The sequence below is a fragment of the Phalacrocorax aristotelis genome, chromosome 3, assembly GCF_949628215.1.
Source record: "Phalacrocorax aristotelis chromosome 3, bGulAri2.1, whole genome shotgun sequence".
Lineage (NCBI taxonomy): Eukaryota > Metazoa > Chordata > Aves > Suliformes > Phalacrocoracidae > Phalacrocorax > Phalacrocorax aristotelis.
Window position 1 is genome coordinate 49,702,669 of NC_134278.1, and position 18,180 is coordinate 49,720,848.

The 18,180-nt window shown below is 41.1% G+C and overlaps 1 protein-coding gene across 1 annotated transcript in view; it reads right to left on the reverse strand.

Moving 5' to 3' along the window:
* ATG5 (autophagy related 5) overlaps positions 1–17,237 on the reverse strand; it is a 78,531-nt gene extending 61,294 nt beyond the window's left edge. Inside the window, exons 1-4 of the mRNA XM_075087378.1 lie at positions 17,139–17,237; positions 16,217–16,378; positions 7,774–7,901; positions 331–409 (exon numbers count right to left, since the gene is read on the reverse strand). Of these exons, the coding sequence (XP_074943479.1) occupies positions 331–409; positions 7,774–7,901; positions 16,217–16,324 (315 nt within the window). The 5' untranslated portion in view covers positions 16,325–16,378; positions 17,139–17,237. The remainder of the gene's footprint in view (positions 1–330; positions 410–7,773; positions 7,902–16,216; positions 16,379–17,138) is intronic.
* Positions 17,238–18,180: the final 943 nt, after the last annotated feature.

Below are 18,180 nucleotides of genomic sequence, written 5' to 3' on the forward strand. Positions count from 1 at the left end.
AATTAAAAAGACATAAGAGAAAGTCCTTCCCTCATAACCACTCAATTGCACTGACATAGCCTTATAACTTTCCTCGAAAAACAGTTTTGGATTTTCTGATTATAATAGCTCATTTTCAAAGGAAAGTAATTTGAAAGCACGTGCCATCTCATGGAAAACAGCTGTAGATTTACAGAAAACTTTAGATGATTCTGGAAGAATGAACATTCTCCCTTTGAAGTCATACCATTCACTTACTTATAAAATAATTATGAAACCTTTTCCTAGCTTCCAGATTTCATGTAATCCCACACTCAGTTGCTCTCAACTAAAAGTGTATTTCAATTTTACCTTGAAATGCACCGTGATGCTCCAAGGAAGGGCTGTATTTGACGCATGGAGATCAAACAGCAAACCAATTGGGTAATGCCTAAAAATGAAGATATAGTAAATGAACATAAATGTTGCGCATTTAATTCTACATATAACAGTTAACATACCTGTATTTACAGGAAAAAAAATAGCCGTTTGACTCCCATAATTAACATTTATTATTGCTTATTCAGAAAAGTTATACAGGCTGGTACAAATGACTGAGTTTCTGGCAGAAACAAGTCTGGAATTTGCATATCCAATATCTAAACCAGTGATCTCCAAGCCGTGCCCACAAAACACTGCTAGTTTTGCAACAGCGTAAGTGGCCTAGAGCTGCTCTGTGGAATCCTTCAAAACAGTATTTTTAGTTAAAAAGCTTGATAATAGTAGGAATAGCTGCTCTGACAGGAAAGCATACATGGTTTCAGATATTTAAATGCCATGGGTTTATACCACATTGACCCTTAACAACTCTTCCCTCTCCAGCCTGCCTGATGTTACAGTGGAGAATAAGTTGCAAAGTAAAAAAATGGTTTATCTGTTAAAGGGCTGAAAGAAGATAGATCAAGATGAACTTTATATCTTTACTACCAAATTAAGAAGAATGGAAGGGGAGAAGAAAAAAGATCAACTGGAGCTTTGTATTTCAGTAGTATTCTGGATTAAAGGAGCTACACAAAGAAACTGCTTCCTCCGTATATTCACTTCTGTCTTATAGCTTTGTCTCCTTTAAATTCATTAGAAGATACAGTCTCCAGCAATATAAGGAATATGTATATCATATACACAAAACTTCCATAGGCACTGTAAAAAGGTATTTCTGCAATTTTCTCACCAGCAGACACTGGCAAGATTTTTGATAAAATTTTGGGGTTTTTTGCATTTGGCATGTCAAGCTCCATTCTCTTATCTTTTAAAAATCTTAGCTAAAAGAGCGTTACTAGCTTTTCATTCTACGAAGAGGTAAACACACGCTTAACTGTAAACTCAGTAACTTCACTGAATTCAGTGGGACTGATCACAGGATGCAGAGCCAAGCACGTACACAAGTTTTGAAAGTCCAGAGAGCAATAACAGGGAGCATTGCTCTAAAAGCACCTGTGCCAAGCCAATATCCTGACCCGCTAGCTAAACTCTCACACAACAGTGCTTTAGCACCCTCTATGGGTGAGCTAACCCCAAAGCTAAGACAAGGTCACCACAACAGCAAAATAAAAACCAAAACAACACAGTACTACTTGAACTTACCTACTACATTTGTAACTTCTTAAAAGAAAGAATGGGGGAAATACCAAGAAAGTATCTAGAACTGTGTTTTCCTGACAAATGGAATAAAGAATATAGATAACACATATAAAGATTTATCCCGATTCACTGCTAATGCTCAAGTTTTTACCACTAAGATTTTTTACTAAGTGCCAATCATGTCTTGAGTATTTCGAAAGGGATTCATCGAGAGTTCAATAAGAGTGGTTTTCCAGATGAGCTAGGTAACAAAAGTCAGATTTCCTTTGATAATTAGATAAACCCGAACAATGACTTTCAGTTACTTTCAATTTATACAACAAAACAAATAGCAACGAAGTGCATTAGTTCTTGGCCTGCCTCTATACTTTCTATGCAGTTTAGATTACCAAATAAAGTTCATGTCTCAAGCTTTCTTCAGTAAAATCCATGTGCTTTGCTCAGTTAATAGATGGGTTTTATTTTGAAAGAGGTCAGCCCTAAATTCATTTTGTTGCATAACAGAACACATGAAATTAATGGAGACAGTAGACCATGACAGAAATCATTTTCTATTCAGAAGCACAGCCCTCCATTAAGAGTAAAGTTCACAACAGGAATGAAGTAATCCTGAGATATAAGACATGTCCTGCTTCAAATTCCAGTTCTCTCACACTGGCATTTCATCTGAAGCCAATAGAAGCCTTAAGTAATGCCTGTACATAATGCTGTGTTTATATTTGAGATATAGTTACAAACATTTTTGAAGAGTCTGGAAATGATAGCACTCCATATAACAATACTAAACCTATTCTTTATATTTCCCTCATAACAAAACCAGGTTTCTTAACCAGGAAAGAGAATTAAGGGAGGCACAAAACCAGAAGAATAAAAGAAGACTTGTCAATCTGTAAGTGGAATTAAAAAAAACCAACATTCCCTAACTCCATTCTTAAGCATGTATCTACCTTGTGCTATAAGCCTGTATTCCCTCAAAGATCTTGCTTCCAGTGGTCCTGCTGCAATGCTGTTTCTGAACTTCTATTTGAAAAATAAACACTGCAGTTAAAGAAACACACAAATGCTCTCTAGAGCCTACAGTAACGAGGAGAACTTTTTTTTTAAAAAAATTCAAACACAAGAGACTTTAAAGATCTGCCCCACCTGCCTCACCTCCCCCCCCTCCCCCAAAAAAGACCACAAAAAAAACCCACAACAACAAAAACAAACCACAAAGAGAGAAAACAAACAGAACAACAGCTAAGGAAAATGTCCAGCCCAGAAAGGTATAATTCTGAAAAATTATTCTTGGATTGTTGAAATCAAACTAGTCTTAACTGAAGTATGAACCAAGGACAGGCAGACTGTGCAGAACTCTCTCAAATGAAATAATGGGGAAAATATCAAAGAAAAGATGTCTAAGAGACCACAAATCTCTTATTTTAATAGAATACTTGCTAGAATAATGATTAGTTCTGGAAAGTCTTCAGTCTATAGAAGTGTAACAGGACCCTGACTTCCAGCCATTGTCAATCTATTAGTGCTTTTATTATTATACAGAAGGTGGTTTCAGAGTGTGAGAGAAGTCTGGAAAACACCAGGTTAAATACTTAAAATCCTTTTGAAAGTGACAGATGGACAGTAAGGAAAATCAGTTTCTTTCTGAACCCAGGACAGAAAAGGACAGCATTAGTCAGTAGGCTGTTTTCAGACCAGAATAATTTCCTGTGGTAATTCAGGAAGACGTGTCACATGAACTGATAAATCCAGGACGAAAAAATCCCATGCTCCAGAACTCTGAGGTACTAAGTGTATCAAGTGGCCAAAATCTGGTGTTTATGTATTTCTATGAACAAATGTCTCACCGAAGGAAATTTTGGTTGCATAAGGAAATAGTTCCACCTTTTCCTTTAGTATTCAGGAAGAAATAAATTATTCTTAGATCTTTTAAGCAAACACTACAATTTTCAAACAATATGCCAGTTATGCCTGATCAAATCGTGCTTTGACCTTCTGTCTTCCACTGATTCCGGATTAGGAAGGGTCAAGCATCCATCCAGTTGCTACTAGAGACACCTATGCAACTACCAGGGCTAAAGCACAGCCCACAGAAAGGGGACAGAAACTGTGCTGAAGGCCACATGCAAGTGCTCAAATAGGGCAGCAACAAGCTATAGGGTATCACCCCCTAGCATCTGCTGAAGAAACCCTCCTGGCACATCAGAGGCCTTCACGCAGGCAGAGCTCCTGAGAGAGGATGCAGCTCTCCAGGTCTCTAGGCAAGCATGCTTCCTCTGCTTGCCCTAGACCTCAGGAGAGGTCCCAAGCTCTCCTGGCAGCTTGAGGAGGGGTGTGTTAGGGGAGGAGCTATGTCACCAAGTTAAGGAGCTGCAGGAGGTCAGAGGGCTGTGCAGCATCTTCACTGAGACCTTGCAGAGATAAGAGCCTGAACTCCCAGCTGCACAGAAAGAGGGTCTGCAGTCATTGGAGTGGTGAATGGAGATTCGCAAGATGGGGAAGACTGGAGTCTTGCAACCTCTGGCAAGAGAAGGCAGGCTCCTCCTTCACCTGCAGTCAATGCCTCAATGGCAGACAAGGAGCTGGACGTTGTAAGGAAGCATCAGAGCAGCGTGAACGGCACATCCACACCAAAAGGAAGCAGTCACAGCAGTAGGAGACTCCTTCCTACGGGGGATAGAGCGCTCCCCCATCTGCCAATCTCACTTGTTACCTGCAGAAGTTTGCTGCTTGTTAAGAAGTTGCAGACAGACTGGCAAGGTTTGTCCCATGCTTGGATTATTAGCCCTGCTGTTCAACCACGTGGGGACAAACTGTTGAGGTTCCCTCGCAGCACTTAGTGTATCAAGGGTGACTATACAGGCCAGGGCAAGGTGGCATCTCCACAATTTCACCGCTGAAGGAGAAAGGCTCAGAGAGTGCTAGGCAATAACTGCAGGTCAATAACTAGCTGTGCAACTGATGTGACAACAAGGACTTGGCTTCTACTGCCACAGGACACTCTCTGGGGATAAAGGACTGCAAGGGAGAGATGGAATTCACCTAAGTGAGACAACAGTATCTTTGCCTTCAGGTTGGCCAGCCTGGTGAGAAGAGCTTCAGACCACAAGAACAGGGGTGTGAATAACAACCCATGGACAAGTAAAAATTAATTGACATGGGTGGAAAGCAAGTGAAAGGTGACAGCTACAAGGGAGATCTCAAAATTATAATAGAGGGTAGAAGAGAGTCCACCACAAGTGTATGTACATAAATGCACACAGCTTGGGAAACAAGCAGGAGAAACTGGAGCTCCATATGCAGTGACATAGCTGTGACAGTTTTGGGCTACCTGAGACACAGTGAGACAGCTTGCACAATTGGAATACTGTTGTGGATTGATGGATGCAAGCTGCTCTGGAAAGACAGGCAGGGCAGATGAGGGAAGACGGTTGTCTTCCATGCAGCTTAGATGTATTAAACTTAATAGGACAGACAACTGGTTGGGTGAGATCCTGTGCTTCAGGATCAGAGGAGAGACTAGTAGGGGCAGCATCATGGTGAGTTTGTTTTAGATCATGCAATGCAGGCACAGAAGCAGATAAAGCCTTCTTTAAACAACTCAAATTTTCTGCATCACAGACCCTGGTTCTTGTTAACCTCTGACATCTGCTGGAAAAGCAGCATGGTGGGACACAAGTAGTCAAGATTTCTTGACACAGGCATTGAATGGCTAGAGCTGTCCCACAACTGAATCTGTTACTGACAGGACAAAATAGTTCTGGATGTGATAATCAGTAGCAGCTTTGGCTGTAGTGACCATGAAATGGTAGAGTTCAAGATCCTGGAGAGAATGATAAAGGGGAGAAAACAGAACACAGACCTTTGATTTCACTTGCCACTTCCTCCCGGTGTCCCTGCACAGTTCAGGCTCAGCCACCTCAAATGCATCGTTGGACAGAGCACTGAACCTATCCTGTAGTTACAGAAACACAGGTGGAGAAGGAGCCTTTCTCTTGTTGCCCGAAGTCACAACCTTCCAGCTCTTCCGTATCTTAGGAGACTATATTCCAATCCAAGAATCACATAGTCTGCCTGCATCTCCTTTAATGTAGTTGTAGGTTTAGGCTCCTGTAGCTGCAGTGTCTCAGAGATGATTTGATCCTTTTCCTTTTGTAGTCTCTGATGCTGCAGTCTGATGACCTCTTCCTGCAGCTCCTTAACTTGGTGAAACAGACCAGACCCTCCCCCAGCACACACCTCTTGCAGGCAAGGAGACCATCTTCCCCTGCCCCAACAACCTCACTGGGAGGCCTCAGGCCCTGTAACTCCAGACCTGGAGAGCTTCATCCTCCTTCGGGGGCCTGGCCCCAGTGCTGCAGACCATGAAGTTGAAACTATGTTTCAAACTTCCTCCAAAATCTCACTGAAAAACAAAAAGAAAGCTCAAAAGAAATATACTACCTCCCAACCAGGTATGAAACTGCAGAGACTGTAAGCAATATGACCTCACAGTGCAAAGTAAAGAATTAGAATAAGCAATATCTTGATTCTGAATACAGAAGTTATACTTAAAAAGATTAAGTGTTAGTGCTCAATATTCTTTCTCTACAAACTACTAGCTCAATCTAATTCTCAGTTCTGGTGCTTGTGTCTTCCCTGGAAGAAGTTTCAGCTATTCAGGGGACTACCATTCTCCTAAAATAATGGTTTGCAGACAGCATTCTCCTTTGAAAAGCAGCTTCACTGATCTCAGTGGAATTGTTCCAGGCAGAATATGCTTAGATTTTCTGAAAGATCAGAACCTTAATTAGCAGATCATAGTTACACTATTCATTTTCATTTCAATGTTCAATGAGTTTACTAACTCTTTACTTAATTTCAGTATTATAATTTATATTTTTACTCTATAATTTAACTTTAAAATTCTGGTTTAATTATCATTGTATTTGAAAACTTACAGAAAATATGAAATTTTTTGTTGACGAAAGTTGTTACAACTTCAGCGAAAACTTAGGAAGTTTCCTCCCATTATATACCTAAGATTACTAACACACTGGGACAAACCTGGTATCTTATGTTTAAACAAACAGCATCCATGAATCAGGATCAGTATAGCTCACCAAGAAGCCAATTATTGTTAAATTCCAGGTAATTTAAACCGATGTCTAAAGCTGGTTTTGCCAGCCAGTTTTGAAAAAAGTGGAAAAAGCTAGTTTTTATGCTTTTCTGTATACACATTTTCAAGGTTTACACTAGATTGGTCTCACAGAAACAGAAGACTAGATCTACTGCATCAACCAAGTCTAAAGAGATTCCATGATATGATGCTTGCTAATCACAAGACAATCTAGGTTCAAGAAGCTAAAACAGCCACAGGGAGTTTTCTTGTTTTCTTATTGTAATACATGAAATAGGTATAAGAATCTCTTCAGCATTCACAATACTAAATATTTTCTGGAGAGCTGATGCTACCTATACAGAGCTAGCAAACATTGCAGCTCTCAAAATGTTTTCTTTAAAACTCTTTATGGCAGAAATAGGAAAAAAACAAAATCTGACAAACAGTATTTATGAAATCTAAGTAAATGAGACAATGTCAGATTCCCCAACCTCTCAGAAAAAACCAAACCCTTTTAATATGACAGAACAAAAACAGAATCAACAGCAATTAGTTCAATAAAATTGAACTAATTTAATTCAACAAAAGCCTGCGTATCAGTAGTAGATTATCTGTTTTACAGTGCAAGCACATCAGATCACTGAAAAGTGAAGGTTACACATGTTCTATTATCTTTAAGCATAGATCCTATTTGCATTCACACTGCTATCTGTGGTATTAGGCATCTTTTCAGAAGGTACAATAAGCTAAACAAAGATTTATTTGGTGATTCTACTGCATGAAACGTAAAAGCCAAAAACATAGACACTTTGTATTAAAGTAACTAGAACAAAAGCAATAGGTGCAGCACAACCTCTGGCTTATACATTAAGTACAAGCAGAATAATCAAAAATATGTCCAACAGTGAACCTTCTTCTGTTTTCCCCAAACAATACGCTTTTCTTACCTGCCTCTTCTTTTGCCATCTTTGAAACCCAATGGAGTTATTAGTTTAGTAAAAGTACAGACACTGTGTTGGACGTGAAAACTCTTTACATGATAAATTAAGTAAAGGTACTAAGTTAAATAAACTCACCATTTCAGTGGTGTACCTTCGTATTCAAACCATATTTCACTAACTTCCTCTTGTCTCATAACTTTCTGAAAGTGTTTCTTCACTTTGTCTGTTACCAGTGTCAAGTAGCTTATCCTTGGCAAAAGCAACTGAAAGAAAAAGATTATAGAATCCTTAAGTACACATAAAATTTACTAAATTAATAAAAATCTGTAACAAGGATGCATTTTTATAACCAAAATTCAGTCAGCAATCTTCCCCCCCACCCTTTAAGGTAAGATGTCTTTTAAACAGTTTACTTATTAATGGTCAATGAAAGGCTATAAAATTATGTACTCAGAAGATGCCGTATCCAACACATTAACACAAAAAGTAGTAAAATAAGTTCTTGATTCTTTCAACGTGTTGGGAGGGAAAAGAGTGGAAATAAATTTATGCTTTTCTGTACTTAAGCAGGCCAAAGAATGTATGAAAAAAGCTAAAACCTTCAAACAGGTAGGAACATGTTCTAACTTATTGAATATAATGAGCAACTGCGTATCAGCTATTATTTCAAAATGGAAATTCCTACAAAATTAAAGCAAAAAGAAAACTAGCTGCCTAAGGGTTTGGTTTCCAAGTGCATTTTATATTTCCAATAGCTGGCAATTTCCATTTTCTTTGCACTGGGTTTGCCAATTCAACATGTTAGTAAAGGCTACTATGATTCTTCTGCTATTTAACCTTTGCCAAGCTACTAAAATCAGAAAGAAAAGCTGTCAATATTTTATCAGTTGAAACAAGACACCTTCTTACAGCTTTCTGGTGCACCATCTTTTTTTCCTCAAGTGTAATGTTATGCACTATACAAAACAGAATGCGCGTTATTTTTATTTGCAGCCCCCCTTCCCCCGTTTTTTTATTTTTAAATTCTCATGCCTAGTAAGAGTGGTTAAGCAGACTGCATCAGTGTACTGACTGATGACTGTATAGCACATTTACTTAAGATTAATCAATCCATTAGCTTTAACAAAAAATGCCTTCCAGTATCCCAATGAGAAAAGATTAACCTCCCTGTAAAATGGCATTTAGCTTTGAAGCAGGCATTTTAAATGAACAATTAATCCTGTAAAGTTTTTTTCATTTCCTAATTATTAAAGTAGATGAGTCTAAGGAATAAATAGAACTAAATTATATTTTGCATATTTAAAGAGAAACATTTGTTTTCCAGTGTTCCTTGTAATCAGTGTTGTTTCTTAAAATAGTTGCTTTATAGTATACAGATAATGCTAGGCCTTAAGTGAATGTCTGTGGCACAGGCATCCCAAATAATATACGGATATGTCTTCCCTGACAGAAAACTTGATATCTCCAACAATTAGACCATGCCTTGATACCTAAATTAGATAATATTTTGGCCATGATAGTAGCATTTATTTACAAGTATCAGATTCACAAAGAAACATGGAAAGTAAATCAAGAGTAAGTTCTTACGAAAGAGAATGGATTTTTCCTTTAGATAATACTACATTAGGTTACTGATCTGCATACATCTGTGAAACAATTAAATTTGAGGATTATATAAACCTAGAAAAGGTCAAGACTCACACTATCACAGTCCTCAAGTCAGTTAACACTTAATCTTTTATGTACCACATGGTTTTTTCATTTGCTGCTCTTACTACCGTCATCATATTGTGTCTACCTTCTTTCATAAGACTAATTCAGCAAGGTAATTAAACACAGCCTTCAGTTTTAAAAGGTGAATAAACTCAAGTTCAATGAAGTCACATATACACTCAAGAATTGTTTGTTACCTCAATAACTTGAATGGCAATATGATCTTATCCTTCATTAACCTAATCCCATATATCTACACCGAACGTTCCTGACACAATATAGTCCAGGCCACTCCAATCAAACCCAAATATTTTTGGTAATAATTCCGTATTATTTCTGTGTGATATTTACAATTAAATTGGCACTGGTGTGTTCTGATCTGAGAACCATTTGGATTCCTACAAAAGCCAATTTGCTGCATGTGGCACAGCCACGCAGAAATTGATAAATACATTAAAGCATTATTGATTGCAAGTATATAACATAACCCTTTAAACTGCACAACTAACTAACTTTGTAAAATATTCTACTTCCGTTTGTAGAGCGCAAGAACAATGCAGTTTCTATTTCAACACAGTTAGAGATCACAGACAATAACCAAACAGCATTTAGCTGAATTTAACAGAATGTGGCCAGCACTCCCAGTGAGCCTCTTTTGAGTACAAAGCCCAACAGTTATACAGGTTAACAGGGAGTGCCTGTTTTTCAGAGATGCTGAGCATTTGTAGCACCTACTGAACTCGTTTTTCAGTCTTCCCACTTCTACCTTGCTACAGTCTTCCCCTTCCATGGGAGACATGAAAGGATCCAATTCTATCTCTTTTCTAGCTTTAATTATCCTAGAGATTTACAAGTACACTAGATCTGTTAAGTGATACCTTTAAATGCATAGTTTAAGGACATTTTCATTTTGTTACCCCTTTTAATATCCCTTCTCCACCAGTTGTCTACACTCAGTGAAAGACACCAGTTGACACAAATCATTTTTACTCCAAAACCACTAATTTTTAAATGTTATTACCAAGTATTTCCAGAGGAAAGCTACTATAAAATATTTAGGAGGAAAAAAAGACCCTTAATGTGTTTAACTATATGCTGGGCTTTAGTCATTCTCTCTCACAGCAGAATCACATTAATTGTTTTATAGAGGCCTCTTTATAAAAACCAGAATTCTACACAGCATTCCATCTTCAGACTATTAGACACTGACAAGCTTCTCCCAACACTTCAGCTACGTGGCAAGGAGCCTTCCTTTTACACAAAGCTGTGTTCACCAGAATGACACCTCTCCCACAAACGCTTTGCTACTGGCCCCTAAACCAGTCCGTGCAGGCCAGCGAGGCCTTTGGTTACCCTACAGCTATACCTCTAGATGCTGGGAATGAATGGCCATGATTCAGTGATAAGAGTAATTCTTGGTTTAGGGCTGTAATGCCTAATTAAGAAAAAACCCACATGATCATATGACAAGACATACTAATTCAAGTTAAACTCATTCCACTGGGTCAGATTGCTCAATTGCCCTTTTTTCTTTTTTTGACAAATAACTTTGTCAGCAGTCTTTGTGCTAAAGGTTTAAACAACACTATGAAAATTAAACACATTCACCAATGCAAGTAACATAACAACTGCAACCTGAATATAAGACTGATAAATCACAATGTAATACACTAAAAGACAGAATGCCCATCATAAATTAAATGACCTACAGTACTACATGGGCAAACACTCAGATAAGGTAGTATCAAAGTTTTTGATTAATAGACTGAAGGCAGATTTAGCATAGATTCAATAGTTACCAATTTAAACAGTGTATGAGAGAAAACAACTACTAGGAAAGTGCATGATGTAACACATAAGGAATTAAACAGAAGAGAATCCCAGTTCTGATGCAAGTTGTCTGGCAACTGAATTTGCCATGCTGCCTGCAGATCAATGGCATAGGAGCAAAATGCTTGCCGCTCGCTATGCGGCCTAACAAAGAAACCTGGATGAAAAACCCCACTGGCAGCTGAGGTTTGTGGCTTGGAAGGAGTCACATCTGTCTTGTCCCCCAGAAAGGACCAACTTGTAAGAAGACAGAAGTCTAAAGCAGTCAGTGGATGAATTGCTTTTAAGTGTCAAGACTGATTAAGGATTCCTGAAAGTTAAGTGAGGCTGGGTGCCATTCCCTCCAGCAACTACTTGTGTAAGTTTTCTCCCATTTGGTATAAAAACGAAAAGCTGGCATAAACTCCCTCAAAGTAGTGAAGAGTACATGGTATAAAGCCAAGTAGATGTTTACTACCTGTTGGGATCAGACTGACCATTGCAACAGTAATGAAGACAAGATAAACAAATCACTCAGTACTAACAATTAAAAAAATACCATTTGAGAACATAAAAAAACCACTAAAATTCATATTCTTAGGTCAACAGCCATATCCAATGTAATTATTTAATCCTTCTAAAATAAACAGGCACTAGCTCTTGATTAAAAATGAGATATAACAATAATCAACTGGTTTTGATAGGATTTCTAGCCCTAGCTTTGAAAGAAATTGTGAAGGACACGCACACAATTCATATATGCTCAACTTGAACCAAAATAGCTATAGAAAACTGACAGGGGTGGGGTAGGGCAAGCAAATAAGATTAGGAGTTCTCCTCATTAAATTAATGAAACAAAAGTAAATCTCCAACTACATTGCCAGGCAGAATAAATACTAGTAGGCTAGAACACGCCATCCCCAAAAATCACACAAACCGCAACACCTTCGTGTTGCATATTGTGTATTGCTACAGTATTTAATCATAACAACCGGGAATGCCTTCTGTACAGGTTAAATGAAATGCAAAGAACTCCTAATGTCTAAGTAAATGCTTATCTTTGTGTAAGAGCAGCAACTCTCCACAGAGTTGGTTTTTTTGCAGAGCTAAACACCATTTTATATACAACAGATTATAAAACAGAAAAAAAATCTAGATTTAACAGGAACTGGACTGGTCTGACCACCAATGCATCCAGGATGAAGAAATAAGGCATCCTATCATGAAATGGCTTCACATTGCTCACTACTATAGACATCTTAACAAAACAACCTTTTTGATACTAAGAAAGCTCAAGGAGTATGGAATAATTACTGGAGGTGACTTAGGAATTAAACTTATGTTTTTAGAAAAGGCACAGCAATGAAGAAGCTTTCAGGGTGGAATGCAGCTGATATGGGAGGAATCCATTCCACAGAAGTTCCCTAGTAACCTTAGATGTTGGCAATGCCAGGAGAACTTGGCTTACTGACTCTAGGAAGAGTTGTCCGGAGGGCAGAGCGGTGTGGATGCATCGCGGACAGGCTACCATGAACTGGTATGCTGCTTATTTGCCACCCTGGGCCAACAGTCCATCATACTTTTGACAAAATGCTGTCCTTTTGGTGAACTTTGCTCATTATAATGTCAATATAATATCAAAACACACCTCCATCCCAAAAGCTACCTGCCTCTAAGGTGCAACCATCCCTCACTGGGCATGTGCTTTGAGTTTTTCTACCTTCAAAAGTAAAATGAGGAAATCTTACACCAATCATAATAAAGGTATGTATGACTAGAGTTACTCACACTCCACCTGAAAGATGAAAAAAAAGTATAAAATGTGTGAAGAGAAAGAGGGTGTTAGGGAAGATACCATCATGTACCACTCTGACTCCTGGGACCAGTCGATGAGCTGCGCCTCTCTGCCCCCTCATTGAGACGCCTTTTGGGTAAGGTTTGAGCACTTGGTTATACCAAGTGTTTTCCCAGGGAAACTTAGAACCCTCTATATAGCTTCACTTTAAATCTCCAATGCATTAGAGTCGCTTCATATTTGCTTAACGCACTTGTAGCCTAGCAGTGTTACTCATTTTCTTAGTATTTGTTTGTGTCATGTAACCAGCAATTTTATCACTGGTAACCCAAAGAACCTGTGTATCCATTGCTTCAATAAATTGTACTATTCATTAATCTAGCCGTGATCGTTCTCATTGAATGCGATTGGCCTGGGCATCTGCCACATTAGCTACTAACAACAAATACTCTGTTGAGTGGTTACTTCTACAATCCTTAGAAAAGAAACCGTTGACCAAGTCTGAGGCTAAGACTGGACTTAGCCACACCTACACTACTCTCGGCGAAGGAGTTTAGAAAGCAAGGGGGTCCTGTCTGAACCTCATGACTCAACAGTAGGATCTCTCCCTAGCCACTCCTCAGGCTCCTACCATTAACGCAACAAAGAATGGCCCAGGTAAGGCTAGTCCATTGGGCAGAGTATCATTCTAAGATTGCCTTCTGCTGTAATTTTGTTCTTTACACCTAACAAATCTCAGGCAATGAGTACTCTGCTTCCGGTACACATTTTATCTAAGACTGTTTATACCAAGAGACAGATGGTACACCATTTCAAAATAAAGCTCATAATTTTAGGACTAGGGAAAAATCAGATAGTTCAGCAAAGGTAGTTCAACCTAGCTGTTCCTAATTACGCTTCCACTCAAAACACAAGTATCTGTAGGAAAACACTCCAAAGAAACTGACATGTCCACTTCCAGTGTAACTCTGCAGAAACCTACCTGGCTTGACTACAGGAAGAAATAGGACAGTGTTTTACCTGAGCTGCTTAGTCTTGATATCACTACTCTTTCCAGAAGATAGACAAGCTCATTTTAAATTAGCTCTGCTAGCCCCATGCAGTGCCACAATGCGATATGCACATGCACCACTCCAGTCCTGTGCTAATACATCTAACAGGCAAGCGTCTCCTGCCACACCACTCACCACACACCAAAATCCATCACACAGATTCTAGGCTGTTTTTCTGACCCCTCACCCTCCCAGTCTATGTCTTCATCTTCATAATGCAAATTTCTCAGAAGCTATTTTTTCCCCTCCCTATTAATATAATGATGCTGGTACTTCCTTGCCATGCAGCCTTCCCATTTATGGAAGGCTATCTGGAATACAGAGGTTATATCTGCATTAACAAGTACTGAGATGTGATAAAAGGAGGCGTGTAAAGCTGAACAGCTGGTGTTAAGGGCTGGGAACGTTCACTTTTTTAACTCCAGTTTGGGGGGGGGTTAATTTTGGTTTAACACTTAAATTTAGCTCCGATTTGATTCCATACACTAAATGCCCATTAGCAGCTGAAGCACTTCATCTGCTTCAGCTGCACGTGAAAATGATTCAGCCTGTGGGCTTCAAGACCGCTGTGTGATGCAAACCTAGGCACAGTAAGTGGAAAGAATGAATACTTGTTTCAAAAATGCACTCCAGATCTGAACAAAAACATTAACATAGATGCACTCTGAAACTATGAGAACTAAATCATGATTTAAAATCTTGATCTCTATTCCTTCTTTTACTATTAGAAATCCTTTGTCCCTTCAAGAAATAAAGCTATATTATCAGCTCCAGCATGACCTGAAAAAGGAAGAAGCTAAAAAATTTTAGAATTGTGACCTGTGAATAATCACACTTTGCAGAAATAATTAAGCCTTGAGAATTTCTGTGCGCGCTTTAAGCGGAATAAAAGAAACCCTACCAGCTTAAAACTATCTCCTTGGTTTAGAAAGCTGGCTGCACCATGACAATAACATGGTTTCAGAGCTTCCATGCTGATGTAAAATAGATCAAGACTGCAAGTCTCTATACATAAACTCATACCTTTCATGTAAATCTTATACAATATAAATATATTTTAAATAATTTACATATAAAATTATATAGAACTTAAAGTCTGAGACTTCTAGGTAGCTCAAATGCATTTGGCAGTGTGTCAACCACACAAAGTGCTTCTGTTTTAGTGGTGAAACTGAAGCATAGAGAGATAAGTGCTATCACCACTGAATGAAAAGCTTTAACGCTTTATTAGATTTCAAAAACCCACTAAAGACACAAGTAAACCAGAAAATGATGAAATAAGGATGCTATTAAATACAGAAGAAAAAATTTTTATCCAGTAGTATTTTCAAAAAGAGTAAAATAGATATGACGAGATTTAAGGATTTCAGAATCACGTAAAAACACATAGTGCAAGATTTACCTCCCACATACTTGCTACACTTCAAATTTAAGTTTCACCAAATCAGCTAACATTCCCTAACAAACAAGTGTCTATTGGGTGCTTAAAGGATGAAAACTGCTGAGCACACTATAAATAAATACCACACAACTGCAGAAGGCCCTTCCAGTTTAGAACCCAAATACATCCATCTCACCCTCATTTTTATCATCACCTAGCAAACCAGTTCAGGATTTGCAGGCAAACCAGTTCAGTAACACTGTACTGTTACGATATTATAGCTGCTTTTCTTAGATCCAAGCTAGATCTCTCATGGCTGCTAGCATTTAAAGACAAGAAAATGAGCAGAAAAAGTCTGTGAACAGAAATACTGGAACCAGAGTTCATTATGAGTCTGTGTTACACAGGCGACTGATCTTAAACACTGATATTGCAGAAAGCTCTGACTAAAGTTATTTCTGTAGCAAGGTAACATACAAATTCTCTCCCTTCTTCTGATTATTATCTAAGAACATACAAACTCACCATGAGTACACGCAGAGCTTCCTCCTCCTCCTTTTAGCTAGCTAGTTGTTGACTTTTCATAATTTAAGTTATTAATTATTTGTGATAAGTCTATCTCACTGGTGAAACAAGCTTGAAGTTTTGAACTCACTGTGAAGAGAGGTGAATCAGGCAGAGTAGTCATATGGTTCACTTTCAGAACATAGCAGGAATAAGAAGAGTTGGGTTTTACTTTTCACAACGTGTAATAGCACACAACAAGAATGAAGGAAACAGACATAACTGTGGCATTGGACTATCCGTGACTACCTTCGTTATACTCACATAGTAAGGCTCAGCTTCCCTTTCGGTTACTTCATCCTGATACAAAGTGAAACAGGTCGGTATTCGTCCAAACCACACATCTCGAAGTACATCTTTGTCATCTGTCATTCTTCCAATGGACAGTGAAGCACATGTAGATGGGGTTTGCTTCTTCAGCTACAACTGCAACCCCGTTCCCCCAGAAAGAAACAAGTCAGCTCGGCAGCAAACAAAACACATCTTGTTAAAGGTTCTGCCGTATCTACGCTCCCGCGAGCGCGGCCAGCGCTGTCACCGAGGCATAAACGGCTCCAGTTTGCACAGAGAACGGGACGAGCCAAGGCCTCCGCGTTAACACTTTCCCAAATACAGACACACGGCGGGCGACGTGCAAACGGGCATCTTCCAACCGAGCATCACGACCCAACCGCGGAGGCGAGGGGACCCCTCCCGTCACCGCCCTGCAGCCTGCCGCACCCCGCGCCCGACCGAGGCCCGGCTTTACCGGGGGAAACGGCCCGGGGCCGGGGGCACCCAGCTGGGCCGGCGGCGGACGAGCGGTGGGAGAAGGGCGGGCGGCGACAGGGCCGACCGAGGGAGCAGGTCTCTCGCCGGCGGGGCCGCGGGCCGGCCCGGGAGAGGAGAGTCACCGAGGCCCCAGGACGGGCCCGGCCTGGCCCGGCGGTGTCCCCCCCACTCCCTCCCCCAGGGGCATCGCTCCGCCGCACGGGGCCGAACCGAGGGACAGTGCTTCAGCGGCGGCCCCCAGCATGCTCTCCCCGGGCAACGGCAAGGCCGGGAGGCGGACCGCAGCGGCCCCGCCCCAGCCCCAGCCCCAGCCGGCCGGGGGCGAGCGGCGGAAGGCCCGGCCCGGGCAGCTCGGCGGAGGGGTGCGGGAGCAGAGAGGGTGGGGGTAGGGGGGGGGGTGGGAAGCAGCCATTACCTCGGTCGGTCGCCGCCCGCGGGGGGAGCGGCGCGCCAGGCAGGAACTGACCCGCCGCCCCACCCCCGCCCCGGCCTGGCTCCGCCCCTCTTTGGGCCCGCCCTCTTGGGCCCGCCCCCAGGCGCACGCGCAGTCCGCCGCACTGCTTCCGCCCGGCTCCGGGTGGGCCCGGCTCCTGGTGGGCCCGGCTCCGGCGCTGCACCGCCCCCAGCCGGCGCCGGAAGCCGGAAGCGGGGCCGGGGAGGAGGGGGCAGCCGGCGGGAGGGGCGTGGCGGGGTCTCCTGGCGGGAAGGGGGCTGGGGCGGGGCCGGGGCGGGGCCGGGGCCGGGGCCGGGGCCTCAGGGCGGCCTGTGGGCGGGGCCGGGGAATCTCAGCGTGGAAAGTGTTCGGTACTCGTGGGGGTAGACGCTCTCCTGAGGACTTCGAGCACAATGTAGCCGCTTAAGGTTGGGAGGGTCTGGAGAACAAGTATTGTGAGGAGTAGCTGAGGGAACTGGTGTTGTTTAACCTGGAGAAGAGGAGGCTGAGGGGAGACCTTATCGCTCTCTAAAACTACCTGAAAGGAGGTTGTAGCGAGGCGGGTGTTGGCCTCTTTTCTCAAGTTACTAGCGACAGTATGAGAGGAAATGGTCTCAAGCTGCATCAGGGGAGGTTTAGATTGGATATTATGAAGAATTTCTTTACTGGAGGAGTGGTCAGGCATTGGAACATGGTGCCCAGAGAGGTGGTGGAGTTGCCATCCCTGGAGGTGTTCAAAAAACATGTAGAAGTGGCACTTCAGGGCATGGTTTAAGAGGCATGGTGGTGTGGGGTTGATGGTTTGACTTGATCCTAGAGGTCTTTTCCAACCTTAATGATTCTATGATTCTATGATTAAGCTTTCTCTCCTCTCTCACACAATTGTTCTATTTTCCTGTTCTTTACATAGTAGATTTTATACACTGCAATCTTATACTGTGATCCCAGGAGGGTAAGGAGTATGTGCTGCCATCAGGGACATCTCTTACCTACCAAAGCATCATTCTGCATCAGTTTTTTGTCG